Source organism: Glossina fuscipes, unplaced genomic scaffold (assembly GCF_014805625.2).
Source record: "Glossina fuscipes isolate IAEA_lab_2018 unplaced genomic scaffold, Yale_Gfus_2 222, whole genome shotgun sequence".
Classification (NCBI taxonomy): domain Eukaryota; kingdom Metazoa; phylum Arthropoda; class Insecta; order Diptera; family Glossinidae; genus Glossina; species Glossina fuscipes.
Genome location: NW_023998565.1, coordinates 502,423 through 525,905, shown reverse-complemented (window position 1 = coordinate 525,905; position 23,483 = coordinate 502,423). Strand labels below are relative to the sequence as shown.

At 34.8% G+C, this 23,483-nt stretch overlaps 1 protein-coding gene across 3 annotated transcripts in view; it reads right to left on the bottom strand.

The window, feature by feature from the left end:
* Nucleotides 1–23,483, bottom strand: part of LOC119642427 (voltage-dependent calcium channel subunit alpha-2/delta-3) — a 125,450-nt gene that overhangs the window by 10,221 nt on the left and 91,746 nt on the right. For 2 of the 3 annotated variants that reach the window (XM_038041590.1, XM_038041591.1), the window contains exons 4-12: nucleotides 8,256–8,726; nucleotides 7,911–8,192; nucleotides 7,143–7,850; nucleotides 6,969–7,066; nucleotides 6,796–6,911; nucleotides 6,527–6,732; nucleotides 6,256–6,467; nucleotides 367–471; nucleotides 34–295 (exon numbers count right to left, since the gene is read on the bottom strand). In XM_038041590.1, coding sequence (XP_037897518.1) covers nucleotides 34–295; nucleotides 367–471; nucleotides 6,256–6,467; nucleotides 6,527–6,732; nucleotides 6,796–6,911; nucleotides 6,969–7,066; nucleotides 7,143–7,850; nucleotides 7,911–8,192; nucleotides 8,256–8,726 — 2,460 coding nt within the window. Of the gene's footprint in view, nucleotides 1–33; nucleotides 296–366; nucleotides 472–5,949; nucleotides 5,983–6,255; nucleotides 6,468–6,526; nucleotides 6,733–6,795; nucleotides 6,912–6,968; nucleotides 7,067–7,142; nucleotides 7,851–7,910; nucleotides 8,193–8,255; nucleotides 8,727–23,483 lie in introns of all 3 variants that reach the window. The other variant, XM_038041592.1, reaches the window with a different exon arrangement.

The following is a 23,483-nucleotide window of genomic DNA, read 5'->3' as shown; positions in this document are numbered from 1 at the left end:
GTACATCTAGAGAAAAAAATGTTGGAAACTTACGGTCGAGGTTACATTTATAAAATGTTTAGCCAACGAATCATGTTGAAATTGTAAACCTACTACAGCCGCTGGAGCTTTATGACCGCGATGTTCGATGAATATAGCATGTGAGGCTGTAACTAAGGTGGAATTTGTCTTCGAATTATAGCCCGAACCGAACGGTACACTATATACGAAACTATCTTGTTCCACCGTATGCTGGTCAATTGCTCGCTTATACCATGACATATCTATAGCTCGAACATTCTCTTCGCTAAAATGTCTGCAAGCCATTAACACCATACTTAGTTAGGCTTTTAATTTTGGTAATTGCTAGGTGGACAATCTACTCACGGTTCTGGTGAGTCATCAGGCTTTTTGATGTGATCAATCCAACGCAGCAGACCTGAACGCGTGGCCACGAATGAAGTCGTTACAATAAACTTTTGATATCCTTGTCTAAAAGTTTTGGAAAATTTCGAGTTAGAATTTTAATTTATACGGAAATTTAAAATGCTGTTGTGTTAAAGTTGTACAATCATACTATTTTAGCACCAAACAATGACATGTAAGCCTTTCTTAGTAATCTGTTTTTCATTTTCCAATAAAGAGCATATTTTTTAGATCTAAAATAAATTGCTTTGCATTGAAGAGCAGTTTAGCCACAATATTGGATGGAATATACAGATAAAAGTCAGTATAGCTGAAATGTGGAAACTGCAATGTAATAATACCAACTAATTCACTCGTTTATATTCGAAATTCAACGGCAACAATATTTCGACATTTCTGGGTTCATGAAATTTTTACCCGCTTTTCACAATTGTTAGTTTTCTACGGACGAAGATGAACTCTCCATTAACAACATACTTTATTTCGGCACCAAGAGATTGGCACGTGTAGAGATTGGCAAGCAGAATATGGGAACTGAATTAAGTTTCTCTTCGCCAAAAACGAAATCGTGGTCTAGATGTCCCCAAAGCATTCAACTCTGTCTAGCATAATACTTTTTTCTCCAATTATGTTTGGTATTGATCAAAATTTCGGACCATATTGTTATAAAAGATTCATTAAGATTTTTTAACGACATATTTACTTCCAATAAATTTTCCTTAAATCCAATAATATCGCAAACCTCGGTTTTTCTCTTCTGGCTCTGCCTTTTCATTAATGAGCTCCTGTATGTTAAAACGAACCCAGTTTATTTACTCGCTGATAATAGTGCCAACTTGCATGCGAGAACTTCCAATGTGTTTGCAAATTCGAAGGGGTTAACCTAATTTTTGCGGCCAGGAGAATGTTTACAATGGACATTACACAAACGGACAAATAACCGGATACGCTTCTATCGATTCAGAATTTGATGGTGATCAAGAATATACATTTGTTGTGGGGTCTCTGATGTGGCCTTCTTCACTGCAAATGACCACCAACCTTCGGTGATTGGTATAAAAGAGACATCGAAATATCAGAAAAATGTTGAAATGATTGTATCCTTCCTGGAGCTTCACTGTGAGTTAAGTCGACTTTTGCAAACAAATAAAAGTACTTATGGCTTAATCGCTAGACATGTTGAATAATATATTAGTGTGTCACGAAACCACAAACTAAATTTAGGCGTTTCGACGTTATTTTATTTTAGCTTTTTTGGTGATATCACTTGATATTTTTTACATGACCGTACAACAAACAAAACGCGCTGGCGTTAAGTTTTAGTTTTCTTTTGGAAATCTTCCCAGCTTAATAATTAAGTAGTGGGTGACGTGAATTCCCTTTAAACCTAATGGATTAGTAACAAATTTGTCTTTTTCCGTTACGAACAGCCATTTCTGAGTTTTAAGATTTTTTATACTCGAATAGAGAGAGCAGAATTTTCACAAATTAGAATAAGGAACTTGGTTTAAACCGTAAGTTTTACAAATATTAAAGGGAGTTTCGTTTAATTTCAATTTCGACCAGTGTATTTCTTTCACTTAATTTTGTTATTACTATGAAAAAAGGAAACCTACCTTCCTAACCGTTTTAAAATTAAGTTTAATTCAAACATAAGCTCTTTCTAAGATGAATGTTACGCTCGTCTTTGGAGTTTAAATGTTTTACTCATCAAATACTTGCAAAATTAGTTTATTATTACAGAGAATATTCAGAAAAAAGTTGAATAATCTGTTACCTAAGTGCTCTATCGCCCAATTTTTAATTTCTTTCATTCGCCAGAGACAAAAAAAGTTATGATGATTTTCTAAGGAAATTTGCTTGAGCTTTACGCTCCAGCATTTATTTTCGGTTGCAGTTTCTTCATATTACTTAGTTTTCGGTAAAAAAAATGATCACCTATGGGACTACATATGAACTTCTTCCTTCATCAGAATCGTTAGACAATAGAAGCGTTACTTTTAGCAGACAGGATGTCATCGGGATAATTCGAAAGAATGCACTACTAGCAATGGGAAAACAGTTTCAATGTAATGACACGAGATACAATCTACCCAATCTGTTTTCGAAACAAAGCATTGCAATAAACTAGTTGTTGTTGTCTTCGTTAAGGCTCACGTTCGCTAGAAAATAGGTTAATGTTGTTATGAATTGGACAGTATAAAGGATCGTACGGTTGCAAAAGACATCTAGGATACTGTATGCCATGACCTCGTCTTGAATCAGTGTATTACATCGCCGCACGATTGACCTTGTTAGGGGGGAAAATGCAAATTTATGTACAAAAAAATCATGGTTCTGATATATTGCGAAAAAAAATATGAACCTAGGAATTTGCGTGATCACTAAAGAACCTGGCAAGATTGAAAAATAGAAGAGCTCATATAGACATTCATAGGTATGGGGGGCAAAGCAGCGATGAAACAATATTAACATCGCCGCTCACGAAACAGGTAGCTGGATTAGATAGTCGGGTAGTGCAGCACACTTTCTTTGAAAGATCAGGCCGCCTTGAGACAGACGGCGTGACTCTCCCTGCCTCTCCCCGCTCTTCGACAAGCTAGAGAATGCCAGGCATGACTTGTCCGCCAGGTTTGTGCGAAAATTTACCTCGGCTTTAAGTGATCCAAAAATACGCATGCCTATGTTCATTACAATACATACCCGAATGAAGGTGGCGTCAAAACCACCGCTTTTTCAGACTGGCCAGGCAGCCATAACGAGAATTAGTTTCCAAGAAGTACAAAAATTTGCAACTATAAAGTGACAAATTTACAACAAATCTTAAGTTGTCGAAGACAATGAAGACAAGCAATTTCCAATTGCTTCCGTTCAGCCAACTAATACCGAAATTATTTCGATATCAACGTCTTTGCATAAAAACTGCGGTTGCCAAGCCAGCCGCAAACAGATCAAACTTACGCTTCACATGATGACAACGAAATTCGCGTAATTCCGCTCATGTATAGAATCCAAAAGAATCGAATCCCTCCTTAAATGTGCAGTAATTTCAAACAAAGGCGACGACGAGTCACAGAAGTTTGGAGTAAATATATATATTCTTTTGTAGACTTACGATTACTTACTCATTATCAGTCCAGTTCACATTAGTAGAGCTTATAACTCTATTCTTATATTCTTATCTATAACTATTCTCCAAACATCCAATCCACAATGAAGGTTTCCGCAATTCTTGTTAAATGCAGATATGTCTAGTGGACTATCGCTTGTCATCAACCTGCTACATTCCTCATTTATTGGACTTTTTATGCATTACGGGACGTAAGTTCAAAAGAGGATTAGATTGACATCAAGTAGTGTACTGGCAATTTTGCAGCTAACGTGTTGAACTTATTTAGAATATCTACTAGATAGGCACTTTCACCTATTCATAGATTTCCGTTACTATTGTCTCTTACAGTTTATTTCCTCAAAATAAAATGTGCAGCTCCCACATCTTGCATTTTAAACTATATTTCTGTTTGTGCTACAATGTTGTTTTATTTTCGCAAATCGATATGTGATCCACATGTATAACATTTCTTTGTACACCGTCTTGCTTCCTTCTATATGGTAATGTTTAACTTTTACTAAACTTTTGATGGCAGCATTCACTTTACAATTTATTTAGAAATTGTTTAAGCTTTCTACACTTGGTTTCCTGTTAAAATCTTATATTTCATGCTTCATATCGCTTTATAGAAATTCTGTTACAAACTTCATCTCACATATAACAAGATAATGTTTACAGATATTGACAGTAGAAACATTGTTGAAAAATGCTATATTAATGGTGATAACGTTTCCTCGTAGCCGATTCCTTTTTTAAGACAGAATATGTCTCAAATCTATTAAGTTTTTCACTTGAATCTTTTGAGCACCATTCGAATGTTATTAATATCTTCCTTTCAGGCAGTTTGTATATATTCCAAAACCACGGTCGACAGACGCCTAATACTCTTTTTTCATTGCCTTTTTCCATAAATTTCTATGTGGGCCACTTAGACTCTGGTCGGTTTTTACGCCAATGTAAACATTGTAGCTCTAGCTAATTTTGCTAAAGCTAAATAATTATGTTGACAATTATGACGATTTAAGTGTACTTTGCAGATGTTTATTTGTGTATTGGGATTTTGTGCAAGGATTTTGTGGGCATTCTCTACTCTACACATTTTTGAACTTGTTAAATTTATTTGCAAATTAATATTTGACAAAAGAAAAAGATAAAAGAACTACGAAATGTAACAGGTATTGTGCTCCATTACATCAAGCTTAATATTTGCTTATGATGCTTCTGCCTTTAAGACCGAGTTTGTACTATTTTAGCATACCGTTGATGAGATCTCGCTTGGAAATAGTTCCAATTTCAAATAAAAATGATGGTAAGCACGTTTGATGATACGCGGTTTTCATCCATTGTAGAGTTGACCGCCGCCGCTGTTTCAAGACGATGATATTGCTTTCTCTTTAAGTATATGCGTTGACTCTCCAAACTCAAAAACCGATTGTGTTACAGTAGAAATTACAGTTGAGAATTAGCAAAACATAGTCTTGTTTACTCTTTCTGGTCAGAGCTTTTACTTTTTCTTCAACAATTTGCGTAAATATACCCATATTTTCGGCAACCATAACAAAATTTTACCTTTGCACAATTTTTGTAATTTTCCAACAAGTGGTACGCGTTGTGGTTTGAATGATTGAATCCCTTGGAGTAACTTCGTTTTACATAGTACTTTGTTAAATTAAATTCTTAGCTCTTGATGCCGATTACCATTAACTGGTAACTTTCCGGCAGGTCACACATCGTTGAAGTTCCAACCCAATCTCCGAGACTCTAGTTCCTACAGTGTACAATTTTATGACAGCTGTTCCACTGATTAACAAAGTTAGTTTAGGTGTTAAACTGAAATTAGGCTTTCTGTAAATTAACCAATATATGCAATAGTGTTCTTCGACAAATCGGTCTTTTTACCTTTCACAACATAGCATATACTTTTCTCTTGCAAAGCAGCCTGCACAGGAAATTTCTAGTGCAGTGTATTAACAACATTTTTATCAAACCCATCTTTCGAAAATCCTTTCTGGCTTTTTACTAATAGGCACAAAGCAAATCCAAATGCAACTAAATTGAATTAAATAATGCAATTTAAAATTCTACGCCAATACACTGATGATATATTGTTTGTCTGCTTTCCAAAATTATCTTCTTCACAGTTAACGAAAGGGGAGGGAATGTTCACTCGACACGGTTTTCTGGCAATCGCAACCATTTTTTTGCGAGATTTAACATAATTAATTATGAGGTTATGCAATTTGATTTTGTCAAATAGAGTGCGGATTGTAAATGGACACAAATGAAGCTATTGTTCACAATCTCATGGATTCATTTTTTGATGATTTATTATGTGCTGATTAATCTTCTTGGTTTTAACTAACTTGTTTCAATTTTACTTAACACTGTATTGTGGGAATACTAACTATAAAGCACATGATTGTAAAAATTACCTTTTCAATATTGCCAATAAAGTGGCAATAGGACTAGTTAATTAAATAGGTTTTAATATAACAATTATACATATTATATAATATTTAATGATTAGTAAGATATTTAAAAAGAAGAAGTAATAAAAACAAATTTAAAAATTGTGCGAATATTAAAAAAAAAGAATAGAAAAATTAAAGGTGAGGAAAATACAAAGAGAAAATAGGGTGCTTTATTATATAGTATACAAAACAACTTGTGCTGTTTTTTTAGAAAGAACGGTTAATGAAAGAAATCATATAAAAATCTTACTCCTAAGAGACACTTACTGCTTGTCTTCTTTACCGTTTGGAGAAACCGTTGAGTTGCGATCTAAGCCATCGGTAACCATTGCATCACGCACAAGACTTTGTATCAAGGTTCGATCGCAAAAATAAGGCTCAGCTTTACGAGAACCTTGTACATTTACATGTTGACCGAAATGACCCACAGGCGTTGCACTGTGTATATTGTGATGTGGCTGTGGTGGTTTCGGTCGTACCTTAAGTGAAGTATATATGATGTAAATTTGTAAGATGACCGATGAAACGGAGCTCTTACCGACATCCACTTCCAGCCGGGTCTTCCGGCTCGTGCCAAGAAATGCAACACCTGCTCTTCGGATGAACCGAAACTGGGTTCCTGATCCCGTGGTGTATACTCCCCTGAGTTTTCGCGCTCTTTTTCCAAATCGCTGACGCTGTTGTATTCACAGTACACCCAATCTGGATGTACTCGCCAATTGTCTCCCTTAAAATATTCCGTGACTGAAGGAAACAAATTAAAATGAATTTAATTGCGATGGAAAAGTCGTTAACAAACATACATACCATTTTTTCTGGAATGTCGTATCTCCTGTTGGGAAACAAGTTCATGGCTGCCATATTTTTCAGGGAGTACAACAGCAAGCGTAAAGGGCGTGTCCTCAATAGGACCGTAGAAGTATCTAAACAAACACAAACCACTTTAGTATAAGCTGGGATTTTCCTTATTCAACGTTTACCTCTGTGTTTTCGCATTTACTCTTTTCATATCATCAAAATGTTGCAAAATAGTAAACTCTGTTTCCCCCTCCTTAGGTATGATCATATCACTACGCATCTGCATGGAATAATAAACGTAAAGAAAAATATTGATATTATGATACTATATTTTTCTGCTTTCACCATAAACTCACGTCATATAATAGATTTTTATTCATTTCCACAATTTCATGATCGTTGCCAATTTCTGTTTCCGGCAGTTCCAACTCCGTTATATCGACCGAAGTATATTTAGGCCGCAGTTGATCAATATACTGATTACCATCATTTAGCGGACGTAAGTCGGGATGGTAGAGCACTCGACCATTGTTATCAACGATAAACGAATATCCATTCGGTCCTAGCTTGTGTTGTGGTATCATTTTTTGTATTTCCTCAACGGGTACGTCGGTGCCAACTACTCCTAATAAATTGGCTACACGAATCGAATGGTTCCGTCTATCGAAGACCGGAGTTGAAACTGTCGTTACCAAACGGCGTTGATATTCGGAATCACGTGCCAAGCCTCCTGATTTGCCGGCCGTAAAAACCGGACTCCAGTGAATCGGATGATCAGCTTGATACATAATCATTGGACGTGCCATTACTAAAGCGTAATCTATCACTTTACGTCGGGCATCGCTTATGTCATTGATCTGAACAAAAAAACCTTTATTGGAACAAGCCATTTCATGGAGGTTGTTACGACTTCCTGAATCTGATCCAATTAAATAAGTAAAAATTCTCACAGGCATATGAGGCCAATTGTACTGTTTTATAATCTCTTTGTGAGATTCTGAGGAACTTTCAGTGATTAACATAATAGCCTGATTGCATTGACTTCCCTCGCCTGACTGATTGTACTGAAAGAAGATATAAGATTTAAAATTTGCGGAAAAAAAAATTTCAAATCCTTATCAAACCTTATGCAACAAACTAAAGGCATACTCCAGACCAGCAGTAAAGTTAGCAGTATTTTCTAGTCTTACTGCCTTCACAGCCGACTTAATTTCGTGGACATTGTCCGGCGTAGCTCTGACCATACGATCCTTAAAACATGGTACTGGTGTTTTCACCATATCCGAAAAAGTAATTAAATTTACATAATCGTTTTCACCCAGGGTGTCGAGTATGTTAAACGCCGTCTCAAGCGCTAACACAAATGATTTTTCTGACATACTCGATGAAGAATCCAATAAAATCATCTGTAAATGGTAAGAACGTCTACAATAATTAATAAATTATGTTATTTATAACATTTAAATTACAATATCTTTCGGTGAAGAAGCTGCCTGAACAAACCAATTATGTGTTCGAAAGTCATGTATCTGTTTGCTGCCTTTTGAACCTTCTGGTGGCCAAGCTGTACCCGGAAATCGGCGCAAAAATCCCGTTGTTGAACCAAAATACTGCCACGACAATGCCGGATCTCGTTCCAAGTTGTTCTGAAATAACGGATCTAAATGTGAACTCCATTGCAAAGCTGCCTTAACGTCATCCTCGTTCAACGAGACACTAGTTGGAACAAGAATCGAACTTAGACTGAGATTAACGGGCAGTCGTTCGAAACGGCGCATGAATCGTATATCCATGTGACGAGCACCATCAGCTAGTTTGCCGTCAGCATTGTATTCATTGATACGGCGAGCATCGTAATGCTGGTTGCTTGCTGTAGCCGAATGCGAGCCTTGAGTTTCCAATTCGGAGAGAGCAGCTTGTTCGGCCGAATCCATAATTCGCTGCAAGCATAAGCGAATTATTGAGTTAAACTACAAAAAGTTCATACCGTTGAAATCTTATAGAGATCTTTTATATACACAATAATATATTCAAGTGAATCTATTTATATGCTATAAACTTTTATTGTCAAGTTAAACGTATATTTTTATTTCATGAATAAAAACAAACAGGAAAATTATGGGTGGTTACGGTCGATACTCCCATTATACTAAATAGACGTATGTATACGTGTGGATACATTTTATGAAAGGTGGGCGCAAGAGCAAATTAATTGAGCCTTGTACATAATGTACAGGAAAAGAAAATAACTTATGGTTTCTTTTTGTTTTATTGTTGTGCCGTTCTAACTGCAATCAACGCTGAACGGACTTGCACAATTGGCGCCGAGTTTTAAGGTGACCAAGAATATATAAGTCTTGTTGGCTTCAAAAAGTTACAATACAATGAAAAAATATAACGATTTGATTGAACTTACTTTTATATTTCGACTGTTTGTAAAATTCACCAATTTCATTACTCTCTCAACTAATCATCCGAAAAGTGGTAAAAATACTGTTCATCGTTTATTGAAAAACATTTACTTTTAAGGTTTGGTAACAAATGAAAATGAGAGCAAGCTAGGCCGAATAACATTTCGAACATTTCGTATATTAATTTTTTCAAGTTTGTCCTTGCCAAAAAACCATTGTGAGCTATTATATTATATATTAGTTTGGGGAAAAAGAAATCCATTATTTTTATATGAACTTCAGGACTTTATTTAACATGCTTCGGATTGTCCGATTTGGGTCAAATATGCACCGTTTTGTTGTATGATTTGTTGCCATTTTAAAGGTAACTTCAAAATGCCTCTCTCATAGAAGTCCTGCTCTCTATTTGCAAAAAACTCTATTAGTCGATTTTCACAATCCTCCCTAGATTCCGATTTTTTATCATTAAAGAAATTTTGCAATACAAGAAAAAGATGATAATCGCTTGATGCCAAGTCCGGACTGTATGGCGGATGCATTAAAACTTCCCAACCAAGCTCCCGTTTCTGGACAATCGCTATCTTCAAACGGTCCAGTTGTTGACAGTAGAGATCAGAATTTAGCGTTTGGCCATATGGAAGCAACTGGTAATAAAAAATCCCCTTCCAGTCACACCAAACGCATAGCAAAACCTTCCTGGCCGTTAGTCCTGGTTTGACCACCGTTTGAGGTGCTTCACCGCTCTTTGACCACGATCGTTTTCGCACAGGGTTATCGTATGTGATCCATTTCTCATCTCCAGTCACCATCCGTTTAAGAAATGGGTCTATCTCATTCCGTTTGGCCAAGGCTTCGCAGATGGAAAATCGATCCATCATGTTTTTTTTTGGTTAATTGGTGTGGCACCCAAACATCGAACTTCTTTTTGAATCCAGCTGTGTGTAAATGGTTTAAAACTGTTTTATTGTCGATTTTTAGCTCCTGGGTGATGGTACGACTGCTAACATGCCGGTCAACTTCAATCATTTCTCCGATTTTATCGACATTTTCGACGACCGGCCTACCTGTGCGAGGGGCATCTTTAACATCAAAAATTCCTGAACGGAATCTACGAAACCAAAATTGCGTATAATTGGCTGTTACAGTATCGGAACCATAAACACCATTCACAATTTTAGCCGCCTGGCTTGCATTTTCGCCTTTGTCAAAGAAAAACTGTAAAATGTACCGAATTTTCTCTTTGTTCACTTCCATTTTTAACACGCTGTAACTCACAACTGAATACACCAAACAAAAAACAGCAAAAGAATTTTTTTTACTGCGAAATGTACAGTATGTAAATGTGCAGTATCGGAAATTGTTTGATCGATACTTTACGAGAAATTTATCAGTGCAGCCATCTACTGAAAAAATAATGGATTTCTTTTTCCCCAAACTAATATATTATATACTATAAAGGATGCCTTTTTTTCTGCGAACTGGGGCTTTTCTCGTTATTATTTTTTTGATCCAGTTGGACGAAAAACTCAAGACTGTAACCTTCTTAATGTATTAGTAGTTCGCAGGTAATCGAGAAATAAATTTCTTCCCCATCGCACAAAATTGATGCTATGACGTCTTTAGAAGATTTTAACCACTTTGGGTGTTTAGGAGCCGAAGAATCCGGTTGAGTATTTCTCTGATCTATTCTATTCACCCAATTCGTTGGAGTTCCGTAAAAATGAGCGAACAATGAAGTGCTGTTTCCTTTTCACTTATCTTCTTATTACTTATATCTGAGATTCCACATAACGCAGTACGAATTCATTCAATCTGCGTTGATTCTACGTGTAATAACATCGTTGCTATGTTGTATAATTTGGTTTGTCTTAATTCTATGTTTACTTCAGCGCGGTTTGTACAGAATGCTTTTTCTGAATTGAATTACTTCAGAGTTTCCGTACCATGGACTCCGTATAATGCGATATGAATTAACCGACGATTTGGCTGTAACACCCTTTGGGCATCTCCACTTTTCTGTTAGAATACTTGTGCAACCGTATTCAAATGGAGTTACCTAATTTCAGCACCATTCCCTAATACTTTCACCTTATTCTTATAACTGTCGTTCTCAGCCAAAAATTTTTTATGTAGACATTGAAACATTCTACATTTGGGCAGTTTCATCATTAGAATAAAATCATTGTTGTTTTACTAAATTTTAGCAATTTCTGTACGCCGTGGGACTGAATATATCACAAGCTAATCTGAAGGTATAGGAAGAAAAGTATATTTAAAACAAAGTTTTAACTAAGCGCTTGAGACGATGTTCGTAATTTTCAATAAACAATTGAACACATGACCGTGACTACATTGATTCTATTCATACCGCCCAAGAACGTTGCGCCTCTGATATTTATTAACAATTTTTGAGGAACATTAAAAATTTAAGCATAAAAATTAATTTACATTAGCGTTAAGATGCATTATGTAAATAGATAGGTTTACATCTAGGATATATATATATATATATATCTCCTTCTGCCTTCCTCTTTTCTTTTCTTGTTAATGTATAGTCTTAGCAAGATAGGCGCGGTATCTTAAATGAGTGTGGGTGCGAATGCTTGTGCATATGTGGTGTTTGCACTACAGTGTCAACGGTGTTTACGACATGTTATTTGTTGACTTATGCGGCTGCTAAATTTGCAATTTTGTATTACATCTTCTTGCTTAGATTATGTTTTAAATTTCTATATATTACCCGGGTTACATTTATAAAATATATATACAGTACTGACTTGTTTTTACGACAACATTAAACAAAGGCAAATAAATACATATGCATACATGTGTGTGAAAGAACGAAATATGACGAAACTTTTCCATCTTATATCAAATGATCCTTTCTTAAAATCTTTATTGCACTCTTTAAAACATTTGCTGGATAAGAAGACAGGCAGACAGCCAGACTAATGGATTAATTACTAAACATTCAGTGAGTTAGACAACATTTCTGGTGTTCTTGAGTTGCTTTCTTTTTTTTTTTTTTGCTGCGCTCATTTGGGAAATAGTTGCTTGTTGTGCAAGTGTGCCTAGAAGTCTTTCCCTTTTTTTACGCATTACTGTAGGATGGATATACATCCATTTTGCCAAAGCGTGTGAACAACAAAGAAGAAAGGTTTAAAGGTCTTACAGAGTGTATATTTTTTTAACCGGCAGTAAATTCGGAATAAATCTTGGCATGTGCATCTGCGTACAAAAGATTCGTTCAAACACGAATATAATTTCTCACATGCTTTTTTTATATTCATCACCGAAAGATGAAGGGTATATCCGTTTTGTCAAAATCTTTGCTTGACCCAGAAGGATAGTTCAGGGTATGTGTCCTAGATCAGCATCAAATTATACACCGACTTAGGAATGTCTGTCTGACTAACGGCTTATCTGTTTGTCTACCTCTGGTAAACATACTCTTGGTAGCCAAATTCTTTTTTTAATCGGAGAGAAACATTTTTCTTACAGGCTGGTTGGGATTGAAATTGGGCCAAAACAATCACAGGATATGTCCACAGTACAATATAACCAGGCACCACCTACGTTTTAAATGTAGAAAAAAATGAGATTTATGTTTTATGAACTACATCAGATACAACCAGAAAAATCTTTGCTCAATATTATAGAGAAAGAAATTTACATCCTTCTATTAAAACATTTCCAGTATTCAGTCAGAAGCTTCAGAGGCCATATAAAGTCTACATGTTATGGATTAACATCAAATCTGAATCGTTCTAGATGTCTGTCAATCCATCAGCTCATCTCTCTGCTAATTACTGCGGTAAACGTACTCTTGGTCGAAAAAATGGAGATATCTGCTTCTGATACACGACGTAAATTTCCACCTTTTCCGTCATTCTAGAGTATGAGAGCAGACCTTTTTTCTTATTCCTGAGTCTTTTTTCGCATAACAGAGCTGGATGTAAAAATTTCGGTCGTAGCCAAATATAATTTTTTTACATGCTTTTTGTTTTGCAAGCATTTATATAAATTCGGTTGCATACATATGCAACAATATCTTCTGCAATAGGGAATGTAGTTGTTACACATCATAACATATCTTTTAGTTGTTTACTAATCAAATATGTAGATTTCTACAGTGACATTGGGGTCGTTATACATAGTTTTGTAGCCTTTTTCAGACCCAGCACTCGCAGCCGTTTTGTTTAACACTTTTCCTTAGAAAAAGGAAAGGGAAGTCTTGTCTTCCATTTTGTAATAACTTTCTTTGAATACTCAAAAGTAATTATGTCACAATGTTTGCAAGTGTGCAAGCTAGCATACATATATTTTTGTGCAAGTGATTGTTTTTCCTCAAAATCCATGCAATTTTCCTTTTTTTAGTTTTTATATATGTGGTTCCCGTTTTTCTTCACATCGGTTTTTATGCAATCCAGTTAGCGGCCGTTTTTGATAACACAATTTATGGTTTTCTAATTTTGAAGCCATTTATTCATCTGTTTTTGTTCATCTTGTCTTAGAAGATGGACTCATATACACTTTCAGCACTGAAAATGCTTTTACAGGAAGTAAAAATTAACTAAAATACACTTTTGCAAGCGTGGAACGACAATAAGTAGTTTCTAACAATAATAACTGTTTTTGTGAAGTAATTTTTCTATTTTTTTTTTTTTTTTTGCTTCACACGTACTTGCAAACACGACGATATTTTAGTCATATTTTAGATTGGTTTTTGCTGTTTTTCATGTAAATAAGAAAATATTATTTTGTTTAATGTCATGTCAATAGAACTTTTATAAAATGTCATAAATTTCTAAAACTGTTGTAATCATCCTATATATAAATAAAAATAAACACACGTTATCCATGTTCCTCCGCATTCTTTCCAATATTAAGTTCGAAATAAGTATTCTTTTCCAGTATTAATTTACATGTGAGGTCTGTTTTTAAGAACAGATTTATTTATACACGTATAAGTAATAAATACATGTCAATGTTTGAGAGAATGTGTCCAAAAAAAAAAATGTCGTTTAAATTTATGAAGATAATTAATCAAAATAGAAAACGAATTTAAAAGTTATGTTACTTATATTAACCCTCAATTAACTCCACCTTTATATCCAACAAACGTTGAGAAAACCAAGATCCAAACCTTCTCGAGAATTCGCCTTGGTCATACAATTGCAACTCACCAATGGATCCTGAAGAAGTCTTCTTCCCCAATCTGCTGTTGTGGACAAACTCTTACTATAAAGCACATTCTCTGCGATTGCTTCAACTTTTCCTCGGCTAGAAGTATTGCATTTGGAACGATTAACCCTTTGAACATTCTACAATCAGCTTCAGAACAGAATATCAATTCAATATATTACTTTTTTAATACTGCTAAGTTCACTATCTAATATCCATTTATTTAAATTAGAGCCGATAGCCTGTGTTGCTAGTGCTCAATGTCTTTTTTTTAGTCTAAGAATTCATTTCATTAGTCTAAAATTAAAATAATAATAATAATAATTATGTTACTTAATCCATCAATAACTCCCATGTAAATAAATTTGACTTTATTCACGGACGTAATCTCCCTACCTAAGGGTTGGCACTTTCTAAAAATAATATGTATTTGCCTTTAGAGCCAACGTATACGTATCAGTAGCGAGAATTGTTGGACGTTATTTTAAGAAACTTTTTTGCGACTGAACTTTTCCTTATACGTACTGATTGCAATGCAACACCAAAAGCCCGAGAGATCCCTGCACGAATCTAACCGCAGGTTAAACAAATTGACTTTTTTTTGAAATTTGATTCACGATAGCCAATGAATCCTAGTTCTATACTAGTTCAGGACTAAAAATTGAAAAGATATCTTTAAAGTAAACAAAAATGTTACGATTAAAATGAAAGCTCTATAGAAGTTCATCTAGTGTTTTATATATTTATTTATCATAAATATATTTAAAGGTTTATGGAATTATGACCAAAAAATATTGGTTTTTGGTGGACGTTTATTGTGACTGCTTCTGTTGCTTTTCTTCCTCGATTTACCACTCTTTTGGTTTTTCAAAATTACAATTTCATCAAGGAAAAGTCCTTCAAGAAGTCTATCACTTAAGCACAGTAGAGCTTGGCGAAGTGGAATAGCTAGTGTTTCCACTCGTCGTACTTGTAATTTTATTTATTCTCAAAATTCGAATTTTCATTTAAACATCGCTGCTAGGGCTAATAGATAAGGAACATATTAAACGCAATATTAGGTAATTGTTAAATACGATAAAATGCATACCTTTTATAATGTAGTTACGCTCACCCATCTTAGGTAAACATGCCCAAACTAAAGGAAGAACTAAAGAAAAAAGAATAGTTGGTGGTCCAAGACAGGGTGAAAATTCTAGGCTCATGGGTACATGGAAGTTAACTTTCGCTTTTGTATTCAGTCGATTTTGCGAAACAGATGAATACAAAAACAAAAGCTACAGGTTTTTTTCCCATTTTAGACGACGCTTTTTTGTCATTTATTTCAGCTAGAGCAGAGAATGAAAATATTCATTGTCGCTTAATAGGAACATAATTTTGCATGATGATGGTTTAAATTGTCAAGCATCAGCAATTTGCAAGCAAATATGTATTTCCATTATTTTCACTTTCGAGATCAAAGAAAATTGATAATAAAAGGTAATGCGTTTTGTAATGATATATTATGGAAAGGTAATTTATACAAATAGATGTGTGTGCGTAGGTATGAATGAACTAAGAAATTAATATGGTTATAATGGTTAGAGTGTCCCCATTGTAACGGCAACATTGACATGCACGTGTAAACCATATAAGAAAATATGTTGGTAGCGTAAATACCACAACCAAAGGGAGACACTTCATCAACGAAAATTTCCAGTCCAGTCAAGCAAGTCGTTGATTACAATGGAGCGCATGGAATTGTACGCAAACAGATATAAAAATTTTTACACACCACCTATATGCTGTAAAGATGTGTATTTTTCCTATATGTTTAGGAAAATTTCCATCCGAATTAATACGCTGGGATAGCCTCAGCGGGATACACAGGCGTTCTCACCTCCTTTTATTTATGTCCTTCGCCTGAGTGAAAGAAAAATCCGAATTTCCCATGAGGTTACGATTCGAATCCCTTTTATTCAACTTCTTATATCGCTACAGTGCGAAAGAAAAACGTGTAATTACTTATCAAAAACTTAGCGGCTATGAATTAAGAATTAAAAATATCTACATAACCTAATGACCTAACATCAATAGTCATCGAATGGAACAGACGGTCGCCTTTCAGAATGTACATTGTTCGGCACCTGTAGTGTTTGATCCCAGCGGATTAAATGAATTTCTCTGATACGAACGGTGCTGGTTCTTCGTCGGGGATTCGATTCAGAAGACCGGAGGAAAGCAAGTTATCTTCTTCTTCTCAAGATTTTCGTCCCGTCTGATCAGCTTTGCTAGTCGGTAATTTAAGCACATTGGAGAAACGCAGCTGTCCTATCTCTAATACGGTATTCGCACCACTACGGTGGCACGGTATTGTTCAATATCGTGTACGCATTTGTAATCGCGTAAAATATTGAAACATAAATATCTAAATATCTAACTTAAGTATTAGAAAGATATAATAAAATCTACATATTACGGAAATCCCAAATCCAGTTCATTCAAGCTAATTAAGTAATGAATTCCCTAAAAATGCAGCTGCCGGCCGTTGAAAACGATTAGTGGAAAAACAGACAGGGAAAAACCAAGTGCACTCTCGCAAGCGCATTATGCTGCTGCCGGCCGAGGAAAACGAGCACCAGAAAAGCAGTGAAAACTATAAAATCAGGTGCTAGTAATATGATGGTAAAAAATGCATATAAATAGAATATTTGTGGAAGGGAGAGTTAGCAGAAAAAGAATTTTGAGTTGAGCAGTCGAAAGTATTGCTAAAAATAAATTGTGAATAATGCTACATTTTAAGGAATATATTTGTGAATAAAAGAACTTTGAAGTGTACTTCTCTCGAAAAAAATATCCACGGTTCAGTGATACGGGCTGTATCTTAGAAAAGCGGATTTTATAACATACATAACTAAATTAGGATGGTCCAAATGATCCTATTATAAAATACCAAATATAGAAATATACTATACATTTAAGCTAAAACACGGACCTTAAGCTAGGTGCAGAATCAAAACAAGTGGCAGAATTTGTGGCTGTCGAATTTGCAACGGTATTGATGGATGGTTTTGAAAAAAATAACTAGAAATATTTGACGTAAAGTATCTTGAAGTCTACAATAGCCGCAACAATAAAGTAAAAATAAGACAAAATGTTCTTAAACATCTAAATCTGAAGGAGAATAAAAGAAAAGTGAAGATGAAGACAACAAAAAAATAAAAAAGAAACAAAAACCAAGACGGTAACCAGAGTATTTAATTATGTGTTTATAATTTATATAAACTGAATGAAAATTTTCGATATGTCAGTGAACGTAAAAATTATTGGACTTACGATAAAAAAAATAGACCTTATATTTCACAGTACTCAAAATGAAAACTTGGCGAACAAATAGGAACGGTGTTATTAAATTCAACACTGACATAGCTCCAAGGACGTTACGATAAAAAATGAATTGGATTGGATCGATTTTGGGGTCATGCCTTGTTTGGAGTAAGAACAGTTTTCAAAACAGCCATTAACTTCAGCAAACCGTTTCTTTATTTTATACAGTTTTTATTGTTAAACCATATTTAAAATTTTTGAAAAATGAAATTATTTCGAGGGAATTAATTCTGCCGATCTTTACCGTACGCAAGGAAACACTTCGAGCTTCAGCTCGTGTATTTTCGCTCACGCAGGAGCAAAACAAATAATGTCTTTTTTGATGGAACACGTTCATTTTTTTGAGTTTTTCACTCCAAAACTGTAATAAAAATTGACAAAATATTTACCGTTTATTTCTTTTCGTTTTCGAAAATGTACCAGTAGCAAAACTTAGCCTTTGTCTAATGAACCATACCTCTTACATGATTACAAATCGATTCAAAGGTCGTTGGGCTTTATTTTTAGAATCTAGGCTGAGTTTACCATTTGATCGAATCTTATCTCTCAAATGCAAAGATTGCATCACGTAATGATTAACCAATTTTGTCCGTGTGTAAAAATTCGTTGAGAACGTTCGCTAAAAATAGCAAGGAAACAAGTTGTAAAGAACGCATGGTCTTCAAACTTTCGACTATAGTAATTTTTTCGCATCTACAAGTCAGATCGATTAGCTCTGCGACTATCATCGTAAACACACTGTTGGCCATAGATTTAATATGTGTTACTTTCATTACCGCTTTGTGATTGTCAAGCTTTCACAATTCAGTTAACATCGCCATAGTATTCCAGCTTCCAAATTGCACTGGTATTGAGAGCAGAAACGTAGTCATGCACACACTGTCACTCATATACATAGCTTGAAATGCGAAAGTAAAGCAATGCTTACAGATTGTTTAATATTTTCTGCCTTTCGTTGAAAAAACAAAAATAATGAGGCAAGCTGATTAAAAGACAAGCAAAATTTGTTCTAATATTTTGCCGGGAGATAAAATTTTAGTTAATAATTTACTAACAATACAAACTATGAAATTATATTGAAGCTCTACACGCTCAAAAATGTCTACGTTTTTCTTTCTAAACCACGCTAGAAATCAGCTTACACTTGAAGCTGCAACACAAAAAAGTGGATTTTGAAGATATTCACCTCAGCAACCAAGAGAGCGAAACCAATTTTTTTCACGTATCGTTAATCTTCCAGTCTACGTAATCATCTAGTAAACATGTTTGAACCATTCCTTTACCAAATATGCTCAATTCAAAGCAGATACGTCTTCATACTGAGACAATAGCGCAAAGGAGCAAGGCTTAAAGTTGAATAGAAAGGATACTCTCACGCAAGCGGCTTTTATTATGAAAGAAAAGAATGGCTGTGCTAGAAAGCGAAGAGCCAAGGGAATAACTGTAAGCACAAGCAAACAATAAGGGAAAAACAAAGCAAAACTTGACAAAAAGTAATTTGAGCCATTCTAAGCATAATAAAAAAGCAGCTTCGAGGAACACACAGTAGATTATAGATACTAAACCACAGCAAAAGAGACTGCACTGGCGAATGTAGTTAAAGTCCTGTCGATGTGTAATATATGTGAAGTGGGCTGGTCAACATATTTTCATCTAATGGCTACCGAGCGAAGGATTTGTTATTAAGTGAACACCTAATTGCAATAATTTAACTTTTAAGTGCTCAATTTTTTCTTAACAATTTAGTCAATATACATGTCAAATAAGAGCACCTAGAAAGTAAAATGATCGCGGATAACGCGATGTAGTGAAATAACAGTTTGATTGACATGGGAATGGTAATTTTAACTTAGTTTGGTGGACGTTTAATACGCGAAATCTTGGGGCCTTTGTGCATAGTCATTGAGAAATTGACCGGAATAAATTTTATCGTCATTAAAATAAAACAACTTTTTATATAATTTATTTTGCTTATTATTCTTATGCTTATTCAAACCTGATTTAAATAATGGGTGTACAAAGGATCCAAGCGTAACTCCGTAACTCCAATTACTGTGAAAAAACAATTTCAAGAAATTGATTGATTGATTGGGACCATAAATACCACAGTACAGAGTAATAAAGAAATCCAAAATATTATAATCTTAGGCGACGTTAATATCTACCGCCGACAGGAGGAGAATGCAACCGAAAGAATGTAAAGTAATTTTGAGTATGTAGTCTATTTTAAAATATATATTTATAAATATATATATGCCCTTCCATAAAGAAATAATACTGCAAATAATGATTTTTATCGATTTAATATTTTCTTCACTTTTTTTATATATTAATCAAACTATCAGCTTTCTACTTAAAAAATAAAACACAATTTTAATACTTTATATAGTGTGGTGAGCGTGATCATCTATTTCCATTTTTACGGTGAAAAATCTACGCACCATACACTGTTTCTTCCCCTGCAACTTAAGAATAGTGAGTATGAAATTTGGCTATATAAGCGTTTATATTATTGAACTGAAAAATAAATTGTGTTCCATTCATTTTTTTATAATTATAAAACATCATTCGTAGTCGACTTGTGTTCTGAGTAGTGCATGTTTTCTTTTCGTCTGCGGTTTTTGATTGTTTCGGTGTTTTTGCGTATTTAGCTCGTGTCTTTTCACTGTTTTTGCCAAACTGGCTATCACGGACACCGTATGTGCTTTTGTTTCCTCTATATATAATAAAAAAAAACAAAAAGAAAACAGAAAAAGAAAAATAAAAAAATTAAGAACAATTAACATTTTTCGTTAGTAGTTCCCAATCTTTTACCAGTGAGTGGTTTTCCTCCCAAATTACTAAATAATAGAAAACAATAAGGCATAATGGCTCTGGTTTCAAGGTTTCATCTATTAACGGACGAACCCCGCAGAGAAAAAAATTGAAAATTCTAACTTTCCGGTGTTGCCAATCAGTAACATCACTCCTATTGACAAAATATGTTATTATTTCTTCAACTGATTCTAGCACAATTTCACAAATCAGTCCTTTTACTATAAAAAAGCCCTAGACTCTATCGCGATTCTACGCGATGGTAATTTACTTGTCCTTGCTGGGAACCCGCGCGCAACGAAAAGCCTCATAAAGTCGAAGTCATTAGCAAATTTATGTGAAATTTTCGATAAACTACATGAAAAATTTAACTCAGTTAGAGGCGTAATTTATGCTTAAACCATGTGCCGGAAGACGAAAAAGTTCGCGAAAAGGGTAATCAAGGAGTGACTGAAGTTTACACATTTACTAAATTAAATGACGTCGGGAAAACTCGCTCTCCTACAGGAAGAATAATTATGACCTTTGATCGCTTACTGCAAACAGTTTATGTGGCTTGGTAGACGTGTAAAGTGGAAATCTACATTCTATTCCTATTTCATTCGGCAAAAAGGTGCAACAGTGCGCCATTTTCTGCTAACTATGGTCTTCCTTCACATGCTGAAAGCTGCACCCGTAGTTTCTGCAATGATCATCACTTGGCTTTAGACAAATAATGCCCACGTTTTATACAAATGCGTGAAATTCTCAAAATCAAAACAGAAAATTTCTATAGCACGGGGAAAAATCCAACTGGAACCCAAAGTGTTAGTAAAAGTAATACCTACGCTACCGGGGAATAAATCCAACTGGAACCCAAAGAGTTAATAAAAGCAATACCTACGCTGCTACCACCTCGCAATTCGAGCCTAATAAGCCTTTAACTTCAACTACTTCCAATGAAAAACATGCTTTATCATCAGCCAAAAACTGTATTGCGGAACTAAATCCGTCACCCGCCAAAGATAATATTGAAAAAATCAAAGCAACGGCAAATATTGAAAAAATTAAGAAAAGAACACGTATCTTAAAGCCTAATAAACTAAATTTCGCAGAATCACCAGCTACAAGTTGTAACGAATGCAATCTTTCTTCCCTTAATCAACCTTCGATTTCAAATTATTCGCGTGCGCCCACGCGTTGCACTGCGCAACCACCTAAGTACTGATTATTCTGTTGTTAAGAACAAATTATTCACGCAAAATTCCTATAGCGACATTTTCGATGGAAACGCTAACATGTCAACTTGGCCCTCCTATCACTCCGTTTCCACGTCACTACAATTAAATAAAGTTTTTAAAATTCTAAAATGAAAGTCCAATTAAGGGACTTATTAATAATTTTGATGAACTCCGTACACTCATAAGTGATTTTAATCTAACCTTTATATCCCTTCAAGAGACCCATTGTAGAAGTTCTTTTAATCCTATTCCGCCCAATTCATATACTGGAATGCTAATCAAATATCATATTCCAAACAAGAAGTTGGTGTTTTTACGAAATCAAATGTACCTCACAAACGCGTAAATTTAAGCATATAGATACAAGCCGTAGCGATACAAATAATCTTAAACATAAAATTTACAGTGCTTTCGCTCTATATCCCACCTTCCCAATGATTTTCTCAGCAAGAACACTATAATTTTTTCCTCGTACTTCAAGAATCTAACAGCTGAACAATAGCTGAAGCAACAATTTGAATCTTTTATACACAGATGGCTCAAAATCTTCTTGTCTGCCACCTGCTTGTGCCGTGGTAGATACTTCAGGACAGCTTCTTTTCAATCATATATTTCACGAAAGTGCTTCAACTTACACAACTGAAGCCAGAGCTATCCTTCACTCTGCGTACCTTTCTCATAAAGACGAACTCAAAACAGTCACTATTACAGTTTGTTTGTATTAAAAGCTATACGGAGTCCTTCAACTTCGAGATGGCGCATCATCAACAAATTAAGGAATATAATTACAGCACCGGAGAAAAAATAAAAACGCTTTGGGTACCAAGTCACATCGGTTTATTGGGAAATGAGCAGGCTGATCGAGCGGCAAAACATGCTGCTTCTGCTCCTCTAATTATGGATGATGTCATGGAAAAGTTGGATCTTCAAAGATACATTGGAAGAAAAGTTAAAGAGAAAATTGAAGAAGGAAATTTACGATACCATCATCAACACTACTCTTCCATTAACCATCAATTAACTCCACGTTTATGTGAAACAAATATTGAGAAAACCAAGATCCAAACATTTTCGAGAGTTCGCCTTGGTCATACAAGTGCAACTCACCAATGGATCTTGAAGAAGTCTTCCTCCCCAATCTGCAGTTGTGGACAAACTCTCACTATAAACCACATTCTCTGCGACATTCTCTCTCTAAAATCAGCTTCAGAACCGAATATTAATTCTATATATTACTTTATTAATAGTACTAAGCTCATTATCTAATGTACATTTATTTATATTAGAGCCGATGGCTTGTGCTGCTAGTGCTCAATTTTTTTTTAGTCTAAGAATTTATTTCATTAGTCTAAAATTATAATAATAATAATATAAAGTGTATTCTTCAAAAAAGAATATCCACGATCTATTGGTACGACTCCTATAATAGAAAAGCGAATTTCGTAACATTATAAATTAGATCTTCTCTCTGAGGAGCACCTGTAAAAGATCTCCTTTGTAAAACATTATCATCATTATTAATTCACATTTTTTTATAGAGAAAGAGGTTATATATCAAATTACAGAATTTTGTAGGGAGATTCAAAGAGAGAAGGAGAGATTTTACGATATTGCAATTCATAGCAGCAAATGCTAAGGTTATGTTCAGAAAGTATACAATGAGAATATGGTTCCCAGCAAAGGCTGAATTTATTGTAAATGT